Below are 15,812 nucleotides of genomic sequence, written 5' to 3' on the forward strand. Positions count from 1 at the left end.
ATGAAATATAGCGGCATCTAGTGGTGAGGTTGCGAATTGCAACCGACGGCTCCACCGCTCACCCCACCCTCTTCAAAACACTACGGTGGATGAAACAGGACTAAGATGACATCACGTTTTTGCTTCTTCGCCAAAGAAGATAACGTATTTACGAAACACGCTCTGTAGAGCAGTTTGTCCGTTTAGGGCTACTATAGAAACAACATGGTGAATTCCATGCAAGGGGACCTGCGGTGTAGGAAATAGCTCATTCAAAGGTAATAAAAACATAACGCTTTATTATGTAAGGTCTTTATACACCTCTGAAGACATAGTTATGCATATTAAATTGTATTTCTTTAAGATACTCCTTAATCTAACAAATTTCACCTTTAAGTGCACCTTTTCACAGGAAAATACTGTATACTTTTTTGTTTCTCTCCTGGATGCCATCTCTTTTATCAGCCTACTGTATACATGTGTCTGTCATGAAGGTGCTCCTTCAAGTCACTCCCCTTAGAAGTTATCTGAGGTAAACATTCAGCCAACTGTGTCCGAACGGTAGCATGAAAAGAACCAAATAGCTCAAGTCTGAGCATAATTTTGAGGGCATAATTAATATTGCACTACAATGCATTTCATTCCAAACAATTAATCACTCTTAACAAATCAGCAAAATAAATACATTTTATCTAAGTGCAGATAATCATTTTACAGTTCATATTTTCTGATTAGTTATATTGGTTATATGTCAAAGATCATCATAAATAAAATGTTTGACCTAACCACTGCATAATTTTAAAGTGATAGTTCACCCAAAAAGGAAATTTCTGTCATCATTTACTCACTCTCTTGTCATTTCAAACATGTGTGACTTACTTTTATTCCACAGAACACAAAAGAGGATAACCTGAATAATTTTGTTCACCGGCACCCATTCACTTGCATTTGTTTTGTGTCCATACAATAGAAGTGAATGGGTGCCGGCGCTGTTCGGTTACCAACTTCATAATATCCCCTTATTTGTTCTGCGGAAGAAAGTCATGCAGATTTGAAATGACAAAAGCGTGAATAAATGATGACAGAATTTTCATTTTTGGGTGAACTGTCCACGCGCTCTCAGCAAACAGGAAGTGACGTAATCCAACAGGAGACCTCTTTCAGCAACCTGTCATTTAAAAATCACATCTCAAATGTCACAAAAACAGCCTTCTTCCACCTTAGAAATGTTGCCAAGTTATGAAATATTTTATGTTTTGCTGACGCAGAGAAGTTTATTCACGCATTTGTGACCTCAAGACTTGACTACTGTAATGCACTCCTTAGTGGTTGTCCTGCAGCATCAATAAACAAACTACAGTTAGTTCAGAATGCAGCTGCCAGAGTTCTAACCAGGTCCAGAAAATACGATCACATAACCCCAATGTTATCAACCCTTCACTGGTTACCCATTAAGTATCGTATTGACTTTAAAGTTCTTTTAATCACTTATAAAGCCTTAAACGGTTTAGCCCCTGCCTACATAACAGAGCTTCAACCACACTACAACCCATCACGCTCTCTAAGATCTCAAAACTCCAGACTTTTGATAACACATAGAATAACTAAATACACCAAAGGGGGAAGAGCTTTCTCATACGTAGCACCTAAACTCTGGAATAGCCTTCCCGATACTATTCGAGGGTCAGACACACTCTCCCAATTTAAATCTAGATTAAAGACACATCTTTTCAGCCAAGCTTTCACTTAATGCAAAATATACTAAATAAACCACCGGGAGACTGCATTTATTAGATATTATTTACTAGAATAATCTTGCTTGTTCTATAAACACCATGCACTCTGCTGTGTTTTACCTTTTTTGTGGTTTTCAGTTTTTCTTATTTTCTCCTGTAAAGCTGCTTTGGAACAATGCACATTGTGAAAAGCGCTATATAAATAAAATTGAATTGAATTGAATTGAATTGAATTAACAACACGAGAATAAGAGTTCACTCTTATTACTACAGCATAATTCCATGTTATTTACACAGACACAAATTAATCTTGCTTAAGTATTACATGTGATTTCCTGTGGGTTCAGTGAACAAAATAAATGAACTTCAGAGCTTAACTGGGCAACTCACAACATGTAGCTCATCCTCTTAAGAGGATTATTGACGTTATGACTGATAAATAGGAATTTGAAGTGGTATTGTTTGTAAACTAGAAAGGTGTTCTCAGGAAAATTCAACACAACATTTTTACTACAAGCCTTACTCCACCAGGGGGCAGAGTAGGATCTTATCAATTACAACAATCTACAGGTTACAGGATATTCTATCCATACAGTTCATTTCCTTTTGCACCCACACTCTATATCTATATCTGATTAAACTCAATAATCCTACACCTGACCCTGCATATCAAATCCACCCCTCCATCTTCTCTCAGACAGGGGTTGTGAACTTGATAAAGATGCAGGGTGTCTATGTTTTAATTAGCATCTCAAATCAATATCTGCTAAGCCCGCACTGTCCTCTTTCACCTGTGTATCCCAGAATCCCCAGCTATTGTTAGATCTGTCAATTCTAAGGGGCATTTCTGAGTATTTTGTCTGAAAGTGTGCCAGGGCTGTCCAGGACAGATGGTGAACTGACTGACAGGTCTGTTGCTGACCCTTTTCAAAAGAAAATGGAAGCACATCCTTAATTTTTATCTATTTCTTTAACATAATAATATACATTTACGAACGGCTTACGTCACATTCGTTTGAATCATGCGCAGTCCCAAGCACGTACATTGAGCTGTTTTAAAGGCATAATCTTTCAATAAGTCTAGACTTACAGCCTGCAGTAAGTGCAACCCTTGTGTGGCCCGATAGGAATAGAGGGTTCTGAAAGCTCATGGGCTGAAGCAGGGTTGCTCATTTATCAAAGAGATGTCCTCTGACCACTGCCTTGAGCACAGATGATTTAGCAGGGAGTGAGACATTAGCTTTATATCAAGACTTCTGTGCATGCAGAAGAAATGAATGAGTCATGATGTTTTGACAAGATGTGTTAAACTAGAACATCTATTCCTGATGTTATCACAACAATGTTTTTAAACTGTATTGTACAGTAAAAGTCGTTTTTTACTCCACAAATGTCTGTCTAGTCGTTTTGTTGAGCAGCAACGGAAGGTTGGACATGTGTGTGTCTAACACATTAATCTATTTTTATCTGTCTGTAACTGAATGAGCATGTGTGTATGTGGATGAGTCATTATTTAGACTGATATGTGCTCAGATGAAACCACTGCACACATAATCGAAGAGGCAGGCATCTAGTCACTGTTGCTAGGCAACCCCCGGAGCAATAGACCCAAATCCCCGTGCTTGCGTGTGGATGCTGACTGGGTTGAAAGAAAACCCGAAAAGCTTTTAAACTAAGACAGTAAATTTGTTGGTTGTCCACATTCATACTGTATAATATTTATGTAATCCCAAAATGTATAAACTGATAAATTTGGTGGAAGGAATTCAGAAAGGCTGTGACGATGTTGCAACGCAAAAAAAAAACATTTTTATAAAACAAATATATATATCAAAATTTAAAAATAAAAAAAGGTTATTTATTATCCAAATTTAGCCGCAGCACAGGTAAATTTGCATTTATAGTGACAATGAGAAGACGAAGATTCCGCGACAACGCGACACGACACGGCTTGTTCTAATGGGATTGTCGCGCCGCGCCGCATCAAGTGTGGACACAATTTTAAATTGTAATGGGTTTCTAATGCGTTCTATGGAGTATTCCCTTCATCAACATGTGGCTTGTTGAGAGCAAACCCTTAGCACATCAGCAAAATCGTATTTTTTCCTGAGGTGATGTGTAATATGGGAAGCAATTGCAGAGTCGTGATTGCTCCAGGGCCTAAAATAAAGAAATAGTGGGCTGTCATTGTTTCTGCAATCCCCTCGAAACAATGAGTAACTGCAGTAGGGAATCTCCAGGAGACTTTATCAAACGTAGGTCACGTTAGGGGGCTCTGTTTGGGTTCCGTTTTTAATAAGAACTCAAAACTCGTATGGTGTACGTTTGGAGCTGTGCTTTAATTCACGTTACCTAAATATAGCCTCCGTAAGATATTTAATTTTTCAAGAGTGAAAACGTCCCTCTCTGCAACCGTTATTTCGACACATCCCCCCCTCTGCGCTCTTATTTGGTACGTTCTAATTTGAGAAGCGGCAGCGCTCCACTCGCTCACATTCACCGTTTTAAGCTTATATCGATTCGTGCATGTGCTGGACCGATCTGGCCTTCAACCGCTCACTGATGCTGTAGCCCGTTGTTCTGGGCGAAACTACCGCTGTCTGTGAATAGGACCATGAATCCCAACCCTAAATAAATGGTCACCGGCAGTGGGAGTGGGGGGAAAGCTACTTCGGTGACGGTCACCGGCGCTTGAGATTCTCGGGAGAGAAAAGAAACGCGGAGTTTTCGGCGGTCATTTGACAGGCGCCGCCACCTTGGACCGATGCCGCCGGTTCAGAGGACTGTGTCGGACCTCCGGTCCCGTGCTGACGGTAAGAAGACACGACTTTAATGCGGCTCTGTTTCGGTTCCTAGCTGTCATCTTGAGTTGTTCACAATCATGTGCAGTCTTTTCCCTGGGGCTCGACAAACTGTTGCGATAACACCTTACTGTAACGTACATTGGCTGTGAATGCATGTAAGTTGTCACGCAGGTAAGTTACTTTGTAAGACAGTGTAGAAGAAGGCCTTATAGCTTTTGTTGTCATTTGTTCGCTTATTTGTAAATACTTTAAAATGGCTCGGAATATGTTGTGACACTTCCGCATGTAATTAATTTGTTCTTGGATGTTTGTCCTTTCAGTTTTAGTTGGATTTTTGTTGACACGTTTTATGTCGATGATAATGTAATGCATGAAGTGCAACTTGTGCAATTCAAGTTATTATATGATTTAATATGTATCTTACATTATTTATCTTTATTTTAGTGGATAATATGAATTACGCCAGGTGTAGTTTATAACGGAACACTGCTGTCAGGTTTACATACATGGTGATAAAAGGATGGTCATGTGAGAAAGAAATTCTTCCTGGTATTGATCTGGATGTTAGTGCTTTGGAAAAATCTTGTCCTAGGATGCTATTTCACACCTGAAGACATTATATTTAATACACCAATAAATAAAGGCTTTAAAGCTGATTATGATCTACAGGTTGCCAGGATTCATTTACTTCCAGTATTTGTGTGGCACATAGTTACTCCTGTGTATGTTGAAATGGCATGACAGATGCGTGTACATGCTGGGAGGTGTATTGATCAGACAGGCTCTTGTCTATGTTTGTCTTCACCCTTGATTAATGATATGGTCCCAGCAAGCGACCTTACTCCTCAATAGGACAGACTCGGATATGTTGCATTAGTTCTTAGAAGATTAAAACCATGTTTGCTGAAAGTAATATCTGCATATTTAAACATTCTCATTCCCTCATGCTGGTTAGTTAGTGAAACAGTACAAAGGTTGGGAGATCATCTAGTATGTAGTTTGTTATGTTGGGTTTGTAATAGTCTTCTTGTGCAATAACTATGTTTTCAAGGAAATGAATAAGAGGCCATACACTAACTGCTCATCATTTAAGAGGGTCTGGAAAGATCACACTTTTCACAAGCATATGAGTAAGAATATCCACTGTCTTAATGTCTTACTACCATCTTATTCTTGTTTTAACCTTGGTTCCGAAGCACGCCATGCCTCTCGCTGCCACACCTACTGTGTTCAAAAGTATCCTGTTCATCGGTGCAAGCACTTCCCAGCACAGGGCGATCGATATGCCTGCATGTCCGATCAGGCATGACCTATTCTGTCCCAGATAGCAAAAGCTTTGAATGGAAGCGAGACCTGTTTTTAAAATGCATTATTTATTGCAGCGTGCACGGTTTTCACTTTCTCAACAGACCTTGTTGTGCCGCACGGTGTGTGGGTTTTTTAATCACTGCAGTGCATCGTGCCACTCGAGGCAGAGCAGGGCAGGACAGGACCTTGGCAGAATGTCGGCATGCCCTGTCTAACAACCTCCAGCTTCGTTCCTCCGCCTACACCACCTCAACCTCCTCCTCAGCCTCCGTGTGTCTCTTTGCTTTGGGTACGTTAGAGCGTTCACCAGACCAGGCTGGGACAGTTGCCAAAGCAGTCTTATCTGCCTGGCGGTCGGTATAAGCGGAGGTGGCATGATTCTGGGTGTGCAGACAAAGATCATATATTGAGCTAGGCAGAAAAGCCCACACCGATGGGAGAATATAAGATATTATGTCCCGATCGAGACGTTTTTTTCTAGTCTATGTCCAGCATCTGCAATGCAGCTGAAAGTTTTTTCTTCTGCTCTGAAAGGCAGCTGTAAAGCTGCAGCGTGAAATTTCTCTACCTCATCAAACGAAATTGCAAAAATAAACGTTTTTAATAATAAATAATAATAAAAGCGGCACCCATTCACTTGCATTGCTTTTGTGTCCATACAATAGAAGTGAATGGGTACCTCCGTTGTTCGGTTACCAACATTCTTCAAAATATCTTCTTTTGTGTTTTGCGGAAGAAAGAAAGTCATACAGGTTTGACATGATAAGACAAGAGGGTGAGTAAATGATGACATGATTTTTATTGTTTGCATTTTCAATGACATTTTTAGCTAACCAGCAAAAGTATTCCAGTTAAGCATCTTTACCTCAGAAGAATGAGCTATTAGAGCTAAGGATTTGATGTTGGAATACATTTGTTTCATGAGATGAATGTGTACATGAAGCAAACCATTTGTAGGTTGAAGTCCTTCAACACTGCTCTGTGTCTGGGCATCCTAACCAGTGTGTGAGGTGGGACTGTCTGTGCTTTTACATAACTGGTTGTTAAACCAGTAAGCTGTGTGTTCACATCATTTGTGTAGATAATGGCCTTTAGTGTTAGACGGTCTTATCTTCAGTGCCCTGCAGACAGAATGTGTTTCATGATGCTGCTGTTTTGCTATTTTTACTGTGACACATTTGGAGATGGATGTGTCAGATCTGTCAGTACCTCTAGTGAGCCATCATCGGAGAGACCAAAATTAGGCAAAGCATATTGACAATTTACACTTGCTATAATAAAAGCCATGCGTGTCACTGTATTTAAAATGGTCACATTATCGCTGACTTATTGGTTAACTTTGTGGTCTAAAATGTAATGGCGATGCAAATGATTCTGGTAGATGCAGTGTTAGATAGTTGTTGGGCACAGATGGGTTGGTACTGCCCGATGAACTGTTACGTAATTAAAAACACAAAGACACAATTATGCCTGTGTGTTTTGGAAATCGTTTTTGTTAAACTGTACCACCTACTGCGCTGGATCATTTGCTTTAAAGGGTCATGAAACCCCCCTTTTTCAGCTACAGTCTACCTCACTGTCGTTTTGAAAAATGCAACTTAAATGGGCGTGAACACTGTAAGAAGAAGAGTGGGGGAGTGGGCGGGGCACGAGAGAAAGTGATCCATATCTTAAAGTCCCCGTGAACCGCAATCGTTTTTACTTCTGTATTTTGATGCATTTCTGAGTGATATGGAATTTCTAATGAGAAAAACAGTGGGCGCGGCATTCGTCTTCGGGGCAAGAATCAACATTCTTGAGCCGTTTGTCATTCCAAACCTGTATGACTTGCTTTTTTTTAAGAAATGTGGGTCATACAATTTGTGTTCATACAATGGAAGTAACCAATGGGGTCAAGTGTTATTTGGTTACAATATTCTTCACAATATCTTCTTGTGTTGGAATGAGTAAATAATGAAAGAATAAAACACTTTCAGTAATACTTCCCTTGAATAATAACAAAATAAGTAATGCTTCACAAAAATAATTGGAAAAACATATAAGAAATAATGAAAAAGGAAAAGCTGAAAGGTGCACTTGAATGCATTTAACTTTTTTCACTTAAATGTATATATACTTTCCCAGAATAAGTTGGCACATTAGGATGTAGCGACAATCTATTTATAGCTTCCTATGTTTTTCTGAACGGATCATACACGTGGTGCATGAAATCTGTTTCAACATTCATGAAACAGTCCAGCTCTCCCTCTCTCTCTCCGCCAATCACACTGTTAATCCTTTCGGGTTTTGTCCCTCCCCCATTCCATACAGACAGTCCTAGTTAGATAGTTTCATCACAGCCACAGGGAACAGAGCAAGCAGTGAGATGGATTCTGGGTCTTAATCATTTTGTCGCCTTCCTCTCATTGGGCTAAGCTGGATGTGGAAACTGAATGTTCATTTGCTCGTAATCAATCCAGCTGTGGACATAAAGACGATTTACTATCTGCTTGTGGCTATATTATCAACAATCCTCTCCCGAAAACCAGTGTGTGGCTTCATGAATACATATTAAACAGTGTGTGCTAAAATATTAATGCAGATGGTGGGAGACGTCATATTTAGACTGGGTGTATTCATTTATTAATGATTCGAAAGTGTGCGCGGTCTACATGGTTCACCCCCTCGTGTGCACTGTGTGACCCAGCAATGCACACAATGTTTAACCTATTTATTTACACAGAGAGAAGATAGATTTGTAATGTACATGGATAGATTATACGCCACTCATCAGGACCAGTATGACATCATTCCACTATCTTCATTTTTGAAGAAAATAAATCACCCTCTACTGACTAAGCAGTCTTACAGCCATTAGCCATAGATGTGTTTGAACGAGCTATAGCCATGTTTACTGTACATAATGCATTTGCAGATGTTTTTATCCATAGTTACTTTCATGCTGTGTTCCCTAGGATTGAAACCCACAACCTTTGCATTGCTAATTCAATGTTATACCAGTTGAGCTGCAGGAACATGTTGACATGCTCATTGACGTATGTACTATAATCATAAATATATTAGCATATGTCAATATAATAATTGAATCGGCACAACCTTGCATGATTTTCGTGTAAATAATTCTGAACTAATAAGCTGCCGTGCTCCACCTGCCTTGTCACCGTCATAAATTTTGAGAGGCATTCAATTACCAGACTGTCATCTTGAAAGGTTGGGATGTTAGATAACCATAATTACAGGCATTGTAATTCTTTACTGGAAGAAAACAGGTGTTCTGGGTGTATTCAGAATATAGCAACCCAATTTCAGTTTCAAAAGCCCCAAGACTTCAGTGACAGAAAGCATCACCCTTGAGGGCTCGATCAAAACATGCTGCCCAAGTATGAGCTATCAGTATCAAGTCACATATTTGCTATTTTCCTTTTCTCTTCCTGTCCTATAATATACCAGTGTGGGATCTAACATGGTCTCATATTATTCATTTCAACAGATTCTGTCCTGCCTCCCGTCTTCTCCCCGGTCTGCCAGGATGTGTCTTTTTTACACTTTGAGTGATTAGAGCGCCAAACCGGTCATGTATGGTAATGGCCTCTTCTGTTGTTTTTGCCACAGCATCCATTTAATATCGCTGGTGTTGTTGACAGCAACACCACTGTAATCCTTCAGAAGTCAGCCTCCCTCTCCACTGACACTCCAGCCTTATGACAGACAAGAGCCAGTGCAGCTATATCCCCCGTCGTATATTAGAAAGGAGGCCAAGGAAAGCTAGAAGCAATATGGAATACAGATTGAAATAATGATTTATTGTGAATAATTTTTACAGGCTGCTTTGTCTAAACTGTTTAAGCTTGATGTCCTTCTCTATTGCATTGCTGGTACTACCTGAACTATCCAAACACTAGAGGTTATTCACGTAGTGCTGAGAGTTGGGCTTCTTTTCAAATGTAGTTTTTATCAGTTTTATTGATCAGAATGGTACCTGCTGGAAGCAGTACCTGAGATCGATGTGTTGGGAACGCGTACATTAACCATTTAGCCACAGTTGTGTTCAGCAGATTTTCATTGCAGCGAAATTCTTCAAAGAATACTTCAGCTAAAAATTATTTAGTTTTGTCATTTATCACCATGATATCATGTCATTTCAAACCTGAACTTTCTTTATATTTTTCAAATACAAAAATGTTTTTTTGCACCACAGAAAACTTAAGGGTGAGAAAATTATAATTGTCATAAATAAACATTTTTAAAGGGGTCATACGACACGGCTTAAACGAATATTATCGTTTGTTTTAGATGTAATGCCATGTGTATACACGATTTATGGTTAAAAAACTTGTATTTTCCACATACCGTGCATGTTTGTGTCTCCTCTTTGCCCCGCCTTTCTGAAATGCGTGGATTTTTTACAAAGCTCATTACTCTGAAAAGCGAGGTGTGCTATGATTGGCAAGTTAACCAGTGCGTAGTGATTGGTCGAATACTGCAAGCGTGTGACGGAAATGTAACGCATCTTACCATATTTGGAACATCAGGTTCCCAAGCAATTGTACTGACAGGTACGCCCACCTCACTTGCGTATACATTTGGGCGGTCTTAGTCAAATCATACCACAAACTAATGTAGATTTGTGGGGGTGTGGTTACGCGAGGCGTTTCAGGCGGGTCTGGGTGAGCATTCGCTTTTAGATAAAATGCATCTTTTGTTCCAACACTTTAATTTTTGCAATTATACGTGTCTAATACATGCATGGGCAACTTATACTGTAACACACCAAAGACACAGAAAAACACGTATTCGCGCCATATGGTACATAAAATTATCTTTTCACAATTGTGTTCATTCAAGGAACAAATGCACAAAAAAAATATGAGTTATGTGACAACCTTGGCAACATCCAAATTCAGAATTTCAAATGGTTTTTAAAACTTTGGCTTAAGTGCTTGATATCAAAAGAAGGCATAAACATCCTGAAAAGATACTATCAGGTATCAACATAATGTATCCCTTTTAAAGGGAAATCTCTGTTTACCAAAAGAATGACACATTTTCTTCCCCGTGCCATTTTCTTTTCCACTGCATTAGGCCAGTCTAACACACACCCAGTCTGAGTGCCAAGTCTAGAATAGTGCCTCTATGTCCCTCTTCCTCCAGCGGGCACCCCTCTGGATTGTGTGACCTCTGTGCCATTGTTCCGGCTGTCTGTCTGTTGGCTGACACAAGCAATAATCCTGAAATCTGGCCTCCATCCAACCTCATTACGGCTCCTGCCACCATTGATCCCGCCCCCAGAGGCTTCCCCTCCAGTGACACTTCCTTCTCTCTTTTTCTCTCTTTCTTTTACTCCCTTACCAACTTCCTTTTTCACTTGTGATTATTCTGTCACACAAAGTGTTTTGTGCCTCTCTTGCTTCTTTCCTGTCGTTTCACTCTGTTTTTTCTTTCTTAGAGCAGCGACTCTCAGTCGGCACACCTGTTCTCTTCTTCCCTTTGGTTATTTGCATGCCGTTTATACTGTACACTGTAACCTCCACACCTGACCTGCTTGCAAGTTGGCATGTTTTTGTTAGATTTCAGTACTAATTTATTAAATATATGTAATAATAATGAAATGCAAGAAAATAGAGAGGCATAGAGGAGAGTAGGCTTTAAGAAGCAGATCTGGAGCTTGTTCTGGTGTTTTGCTCGCTGTTTGTTGGCGTTTGTGTATCTGAGGCGTGACTAGCCTGCGGTTAATGAAATTAGTGCAGAGGGATTCAGTGCGGCGATGAGGGAATACTGTGAGAACATCACACGGAGAAATGTGTGTCAGACACAGTCTTATCATCAATGTCTCTACGGATGGATAAAGACGTGAAATGGAGTGTGAAGAAGCAGGTACAATAAAAGCCTCTCTGCAATGTAAAATGTAAAATCACTTTAGGTGCAAAGGAAAGGTAGATGAGTCTTTCATAGTGTTTTAGCGTTTCTTGCATGTAATTATATGAAATGTTTAGTTCAATAATGATATGTTCCTATAAAAATGAATAAATGAAATGAAGCTTTGGGAAGCTTTTCTAACACTGCAATAATATGTAGCTTGACTAGACATGTAACAAAATAAATATGTAAAGACAGTACACTTTTGACAAAAGACAATATATGACAAAAGAGCAACAGAGTAACTGTGTATATTGTATGTACAGATGTGCTATATACAAATTATGTAAGGGAATTGTAAACCGTATTAAAGTGGCCGTTACTCAGACAGTTTCTGCATATCTCATGTTAATCTTGAGTACTTACGGAATTGAGTCTTTAGTTTGATAACATTTATCAAAGATAGATACAGCTGTACGATTTGTTTCCGAAAACATATGACCTGCACGCTTGCGGGGGGGGTGTATTGGTGGTTGGAAGTTGGAACCAAAGCACGTGTGCACCCAGTGCCAACAAAACACAGACATATGACTCAGTTTCACTTACTGCGTGCAGTTCATGTCTGGCACCGCTGCATCTATCAGTTTCAAACGATCTCCAAATCCAGCGTTATATCCACCGTTTATATAACATTCCTCACCGAAATGCAGTGAACAAACAAACACCTGAACTTCGCGAATGCAGTGCTTGCTCCTGCTGGTTAACGTGTATGCATGGCCGCTTGCTCCTCCCGCTCTCCCCGGTTGACGCGTGGAAGTGATTTTCCGGGAGAATTGTCCAATAAGAGACCAAGAAAAGTTGTTACGAAAAGGATTTTCATGTTCGAAAAAAACTTTCCGAAACCTATACGAACACTGGGAGAGTGTATCGAGAACAGAAATAATACATAATAAGACCAACTCGTTTTTTTGACAAGTTGAACATGTAAAGCATGAGAAGACAGCACGTTTAACATTGTAAAGAAGTCAGAATGCATGAAACACCGTTGCGCAAGTCAGTAGCCTAAGTAAAATAAATAGATATGAGTATAAGTAGTTTGTATTGCACATATTTTATTGCACAGTGGGGGAGAACATTTAACTGTTCATGAGGTAGATGGTCTGAGGAATGAAACTTTTCTTATGTCTGGCTGTTTTGGTGCTCAGTGCTCTATAGCGCCAGCCAGACGTCAGCAGTTCAAATAGAAAGTGTGCTGGGTGTGAGGGGTCAAGAGTGATTTTGCGAGCTCTTTTACTTACTCTGGATGAGTACAGTTCTTGGAAAGTGTGAGTACCAGTGATTTGCTCAGCAGTCCGGTCTATCCGTTGTAGTCTTCGGAGGTCAGTTTTGGCAGCTGAGCCGGACCAGACAGTTATGGAAGTGCAGAGGACGGATTCAATGACAGCTGAGTAGAATTGTATGAGCAGATCCTGTGGCAGGTTGAACTTCCTCAGCTGGCGAAGGAAGTACATTCTCTGCTGGGTCTTTTTGACAATAGAGTCAATGTGAAATGAATGTCCCACTTCAGGTCCTGAGAGATGGTGGTGCCCAGGAACCTGAACGACTCTACTGCAGCCACAGTGCTGTTCATGATGGTGAGTGGGGGGAGTGCAGGGGGTTTCTCCTGAAATCTCCATGTTTAGGAAGATTTTCAGATTTTTCTGAGCAATTAGCTGCACTAAAGTTCAGGTTTATTTTAGTAGCGTTACTGTGACATCATCGCCCCTTCGCTTCATTTTCCAGTTTGTCACTCAGTAGGGGTGTGAAACCCAGAGTCTGTGCATCAGTCACTGTCTTCTCAATTTCTGAGCTAACGACCCCTCGTTCTCTCTATTTCTACTGTTATAGAAATAGTTTTGTCCTTAATGTAGGAGAACATCAGATCATATTGGAAACTATTATTCTGCAAACTTGCATGTTAAACTTAATCCTGATGTCAGTATTGCCTTTGACAGGACATCAGCAAACTAAAAAAAGCCTTGAATGGTTACAATGACAACATGCAATATTTTCTACAGACACTGATCTTTTGTTGTAAGTGTAGCGTGGGAGTAGGTAATTGTAGCAACGCTACGAGTTTATCTTCATTTTTAAGTCGTGTTAGTTTAACAATAGTGCACAGGTTATGAGCTAGTATTTCCTCCAAGTGCAGGTGTGGCATGACATAACGCTATTGCGTCGCATTGAATTGTGCATCTGAGCGAGTGGTAATTACATATGCTGTGTTTGAAACAGTGGCGCTCTCTATCACTCAAGTAGAGTTGGTAAATGTGATCGAATTCCAGCTTAGGTTGGATGGTTCCTTTCAATGAACTGGTTCACAAAAACTGAACTCAGCATTGTTTACAAAAGCTCTTGTATGTCATGCTAATTGTTCTCTTTGTATCTTAAGGTAAATACAGTTCTGTTTGTAACGGCTTTTGTTTTTTATTTATTAGTGTAATGTATGTAGTATAAAAATTGCGTTTGTGTGTATCACCTAGATTTAGATTAAACGTGCAGTTAGCATCTAACCAGAAGTGCAAATAACAATAATGACAATATAGATGTAAGTACGTATATATTTTTGTACCTTCATTGTCATTTCCATAAAAATACTTCTGTATAAATGTTATAAACTAATATCTAAAATAGTATCTCCTAGATACAGTAGCTTCTATGTAGTTACTATGTATACTTTGCATTTGTGGTGTTTAGAAACTTACTGTAGCTATAAGTTATGAATAGCTTGGTGAGGTATCCCATGATGTAATTTATTGGTCGTCATTTACTTTCACTTTAGGAAAAGAAGGGCACCTACCCTCAGCATGCCATCTAAGTCATGCCCTTCCTCTAACCTCCGGTTCCTGCTGTCATACTTGTCAGGCCAGCTGTCTCCGCTCCTGACCCTGGTCGCTGTGCTTCTGCTAAAATACACCATGCATTTCATCTTATACATATGAATTTACACTCCACGCTGGACCCTGAAACCTATTTATAACAAATATAGATGGTTAAACCAGGGAAGGCCTTAAGAACCACATTCAGAATTAGGCAACACCTGTTTAAGATGCTTATGAGTATTATATGAGCCATTTTAATGCTTTTGTTGTCATGGAGTCCATCAGCCATGGCCTAAATAGCAACACTGTCATTTGGTCCCATTTCGTTCCCACGGTTGGGTTACGTTAGCACTGTTGATGCTAGCATCTACTGCTTTCAATAGCCAGTCATGCCTTATAACCAGCACCTTTATAGGACTAGCTGGATTAGCACCGGTGTCAAGCCAGATGAAGTTTATGAGAGCTAACCGTGCTCCAGCTGGGCTACCGATAAGCCTGTGCTATTGGAAAGTTCCTCCTGAGCATTAGGGAATCCGGTAAGCCTCTCATCCTGCATCGTCATCTGGGTGGCATGTTGCGTAACTGGCCTGGGATGGCCAGACGTGGAGCGTGTGGTGGCTTGTTGATCAAGACATGGAGGGGGAGGTGGGGCGGGGCTATTTTTAGCACCTTTAGTGCTGCAAGTGAGAGACGAATAGTGATAGGAAGTGCAGATTAAAAAATATTTTGTTAATTTTTCTACTACCCATGTGGCACAGGAATAAAGGAGTAGTTGACCAACCAAAAACAATATTCTGTAATCATTTACTCACCCTCTTGACATTTTAAACCGGCACGACTTTCTTCTGCAAAACACCATTGATGATATTTTGAACAATGTTGGAAACCAAAAACCGTTGGTCCCCATATACAGTACTTCTATTGAAAGGACACAAAGTCAATCCAAGTCAATGGGGACCAACGGTTTTCATTTATCATTTTCGGTTTAATTTCTTCAAATTTCTTCTTAATTTCTTTTTGTTTCTGCAAAAGAGAGAAGTGGATCAAGGGGTCCCACCACAGAACAATCGGGCTATTTCTGTGCACCAGCTTTTCATAACACTGCTTGCATTTGTTGTCATTTTAATTACCTGGCTCTACAAGTCTTTTCCTGTTTGAGCATGGAGCTTCCTCTTGGTCATGTTTACTCCACAGGGCCCGCTGGGCATTTCATTCGCTGGGGCAGCCACATACGGTCAGAGGGGCTTGAAACGCTCTGTGGGTCAGAT

The 15,812-nt window shown here is 40.1% G+C and overlaps 1 protein-coding gene across 3 annotated transcripts in view; it reads left to right on the forward strand.

Annotated features, from left to right (window-relative positions):
• The first annotated feature begins 4,179 nt into the window (after positions 1-4,179).
• Positions 4,180-15,812, forward strand: part of atp8a1 (ATPase phospholipid transporting 8A1) — a 102,249-nt gene continuing 90,616 nt past the window's right edge. For 2 of the 3 annotated variants that reach the window (XM_057349636.1, XM_057349637.1), the window contains exon 1: positions 4,180-4,528. In XM_057349636.1, coding sequence (XP_057205619.1) covers positions 4,480-4,528 — 49 coding nt within the window. In that variant the 5' untranslated portion in view covers positions 4,180-4,479. The remainder of the gene's footprint in view (positions 4,529-15,812) is intronic. The other variant, XM_057349635.1, reaches the window with a different exon arrangement.

This window comes from Triplophysa rosa, linkage group LG13 (assembly GCF_024868665.1).
Source record: "Triplophysa rosa linkage group LG13, Trosa_1v2, whole genome shotgun sequence".
NCBI lineage: Eukaryota > Metazoa > Chordata > Actinopteri > Cypriniformes > Nemacheilidae > Triplophysa > Triplophysa rosa.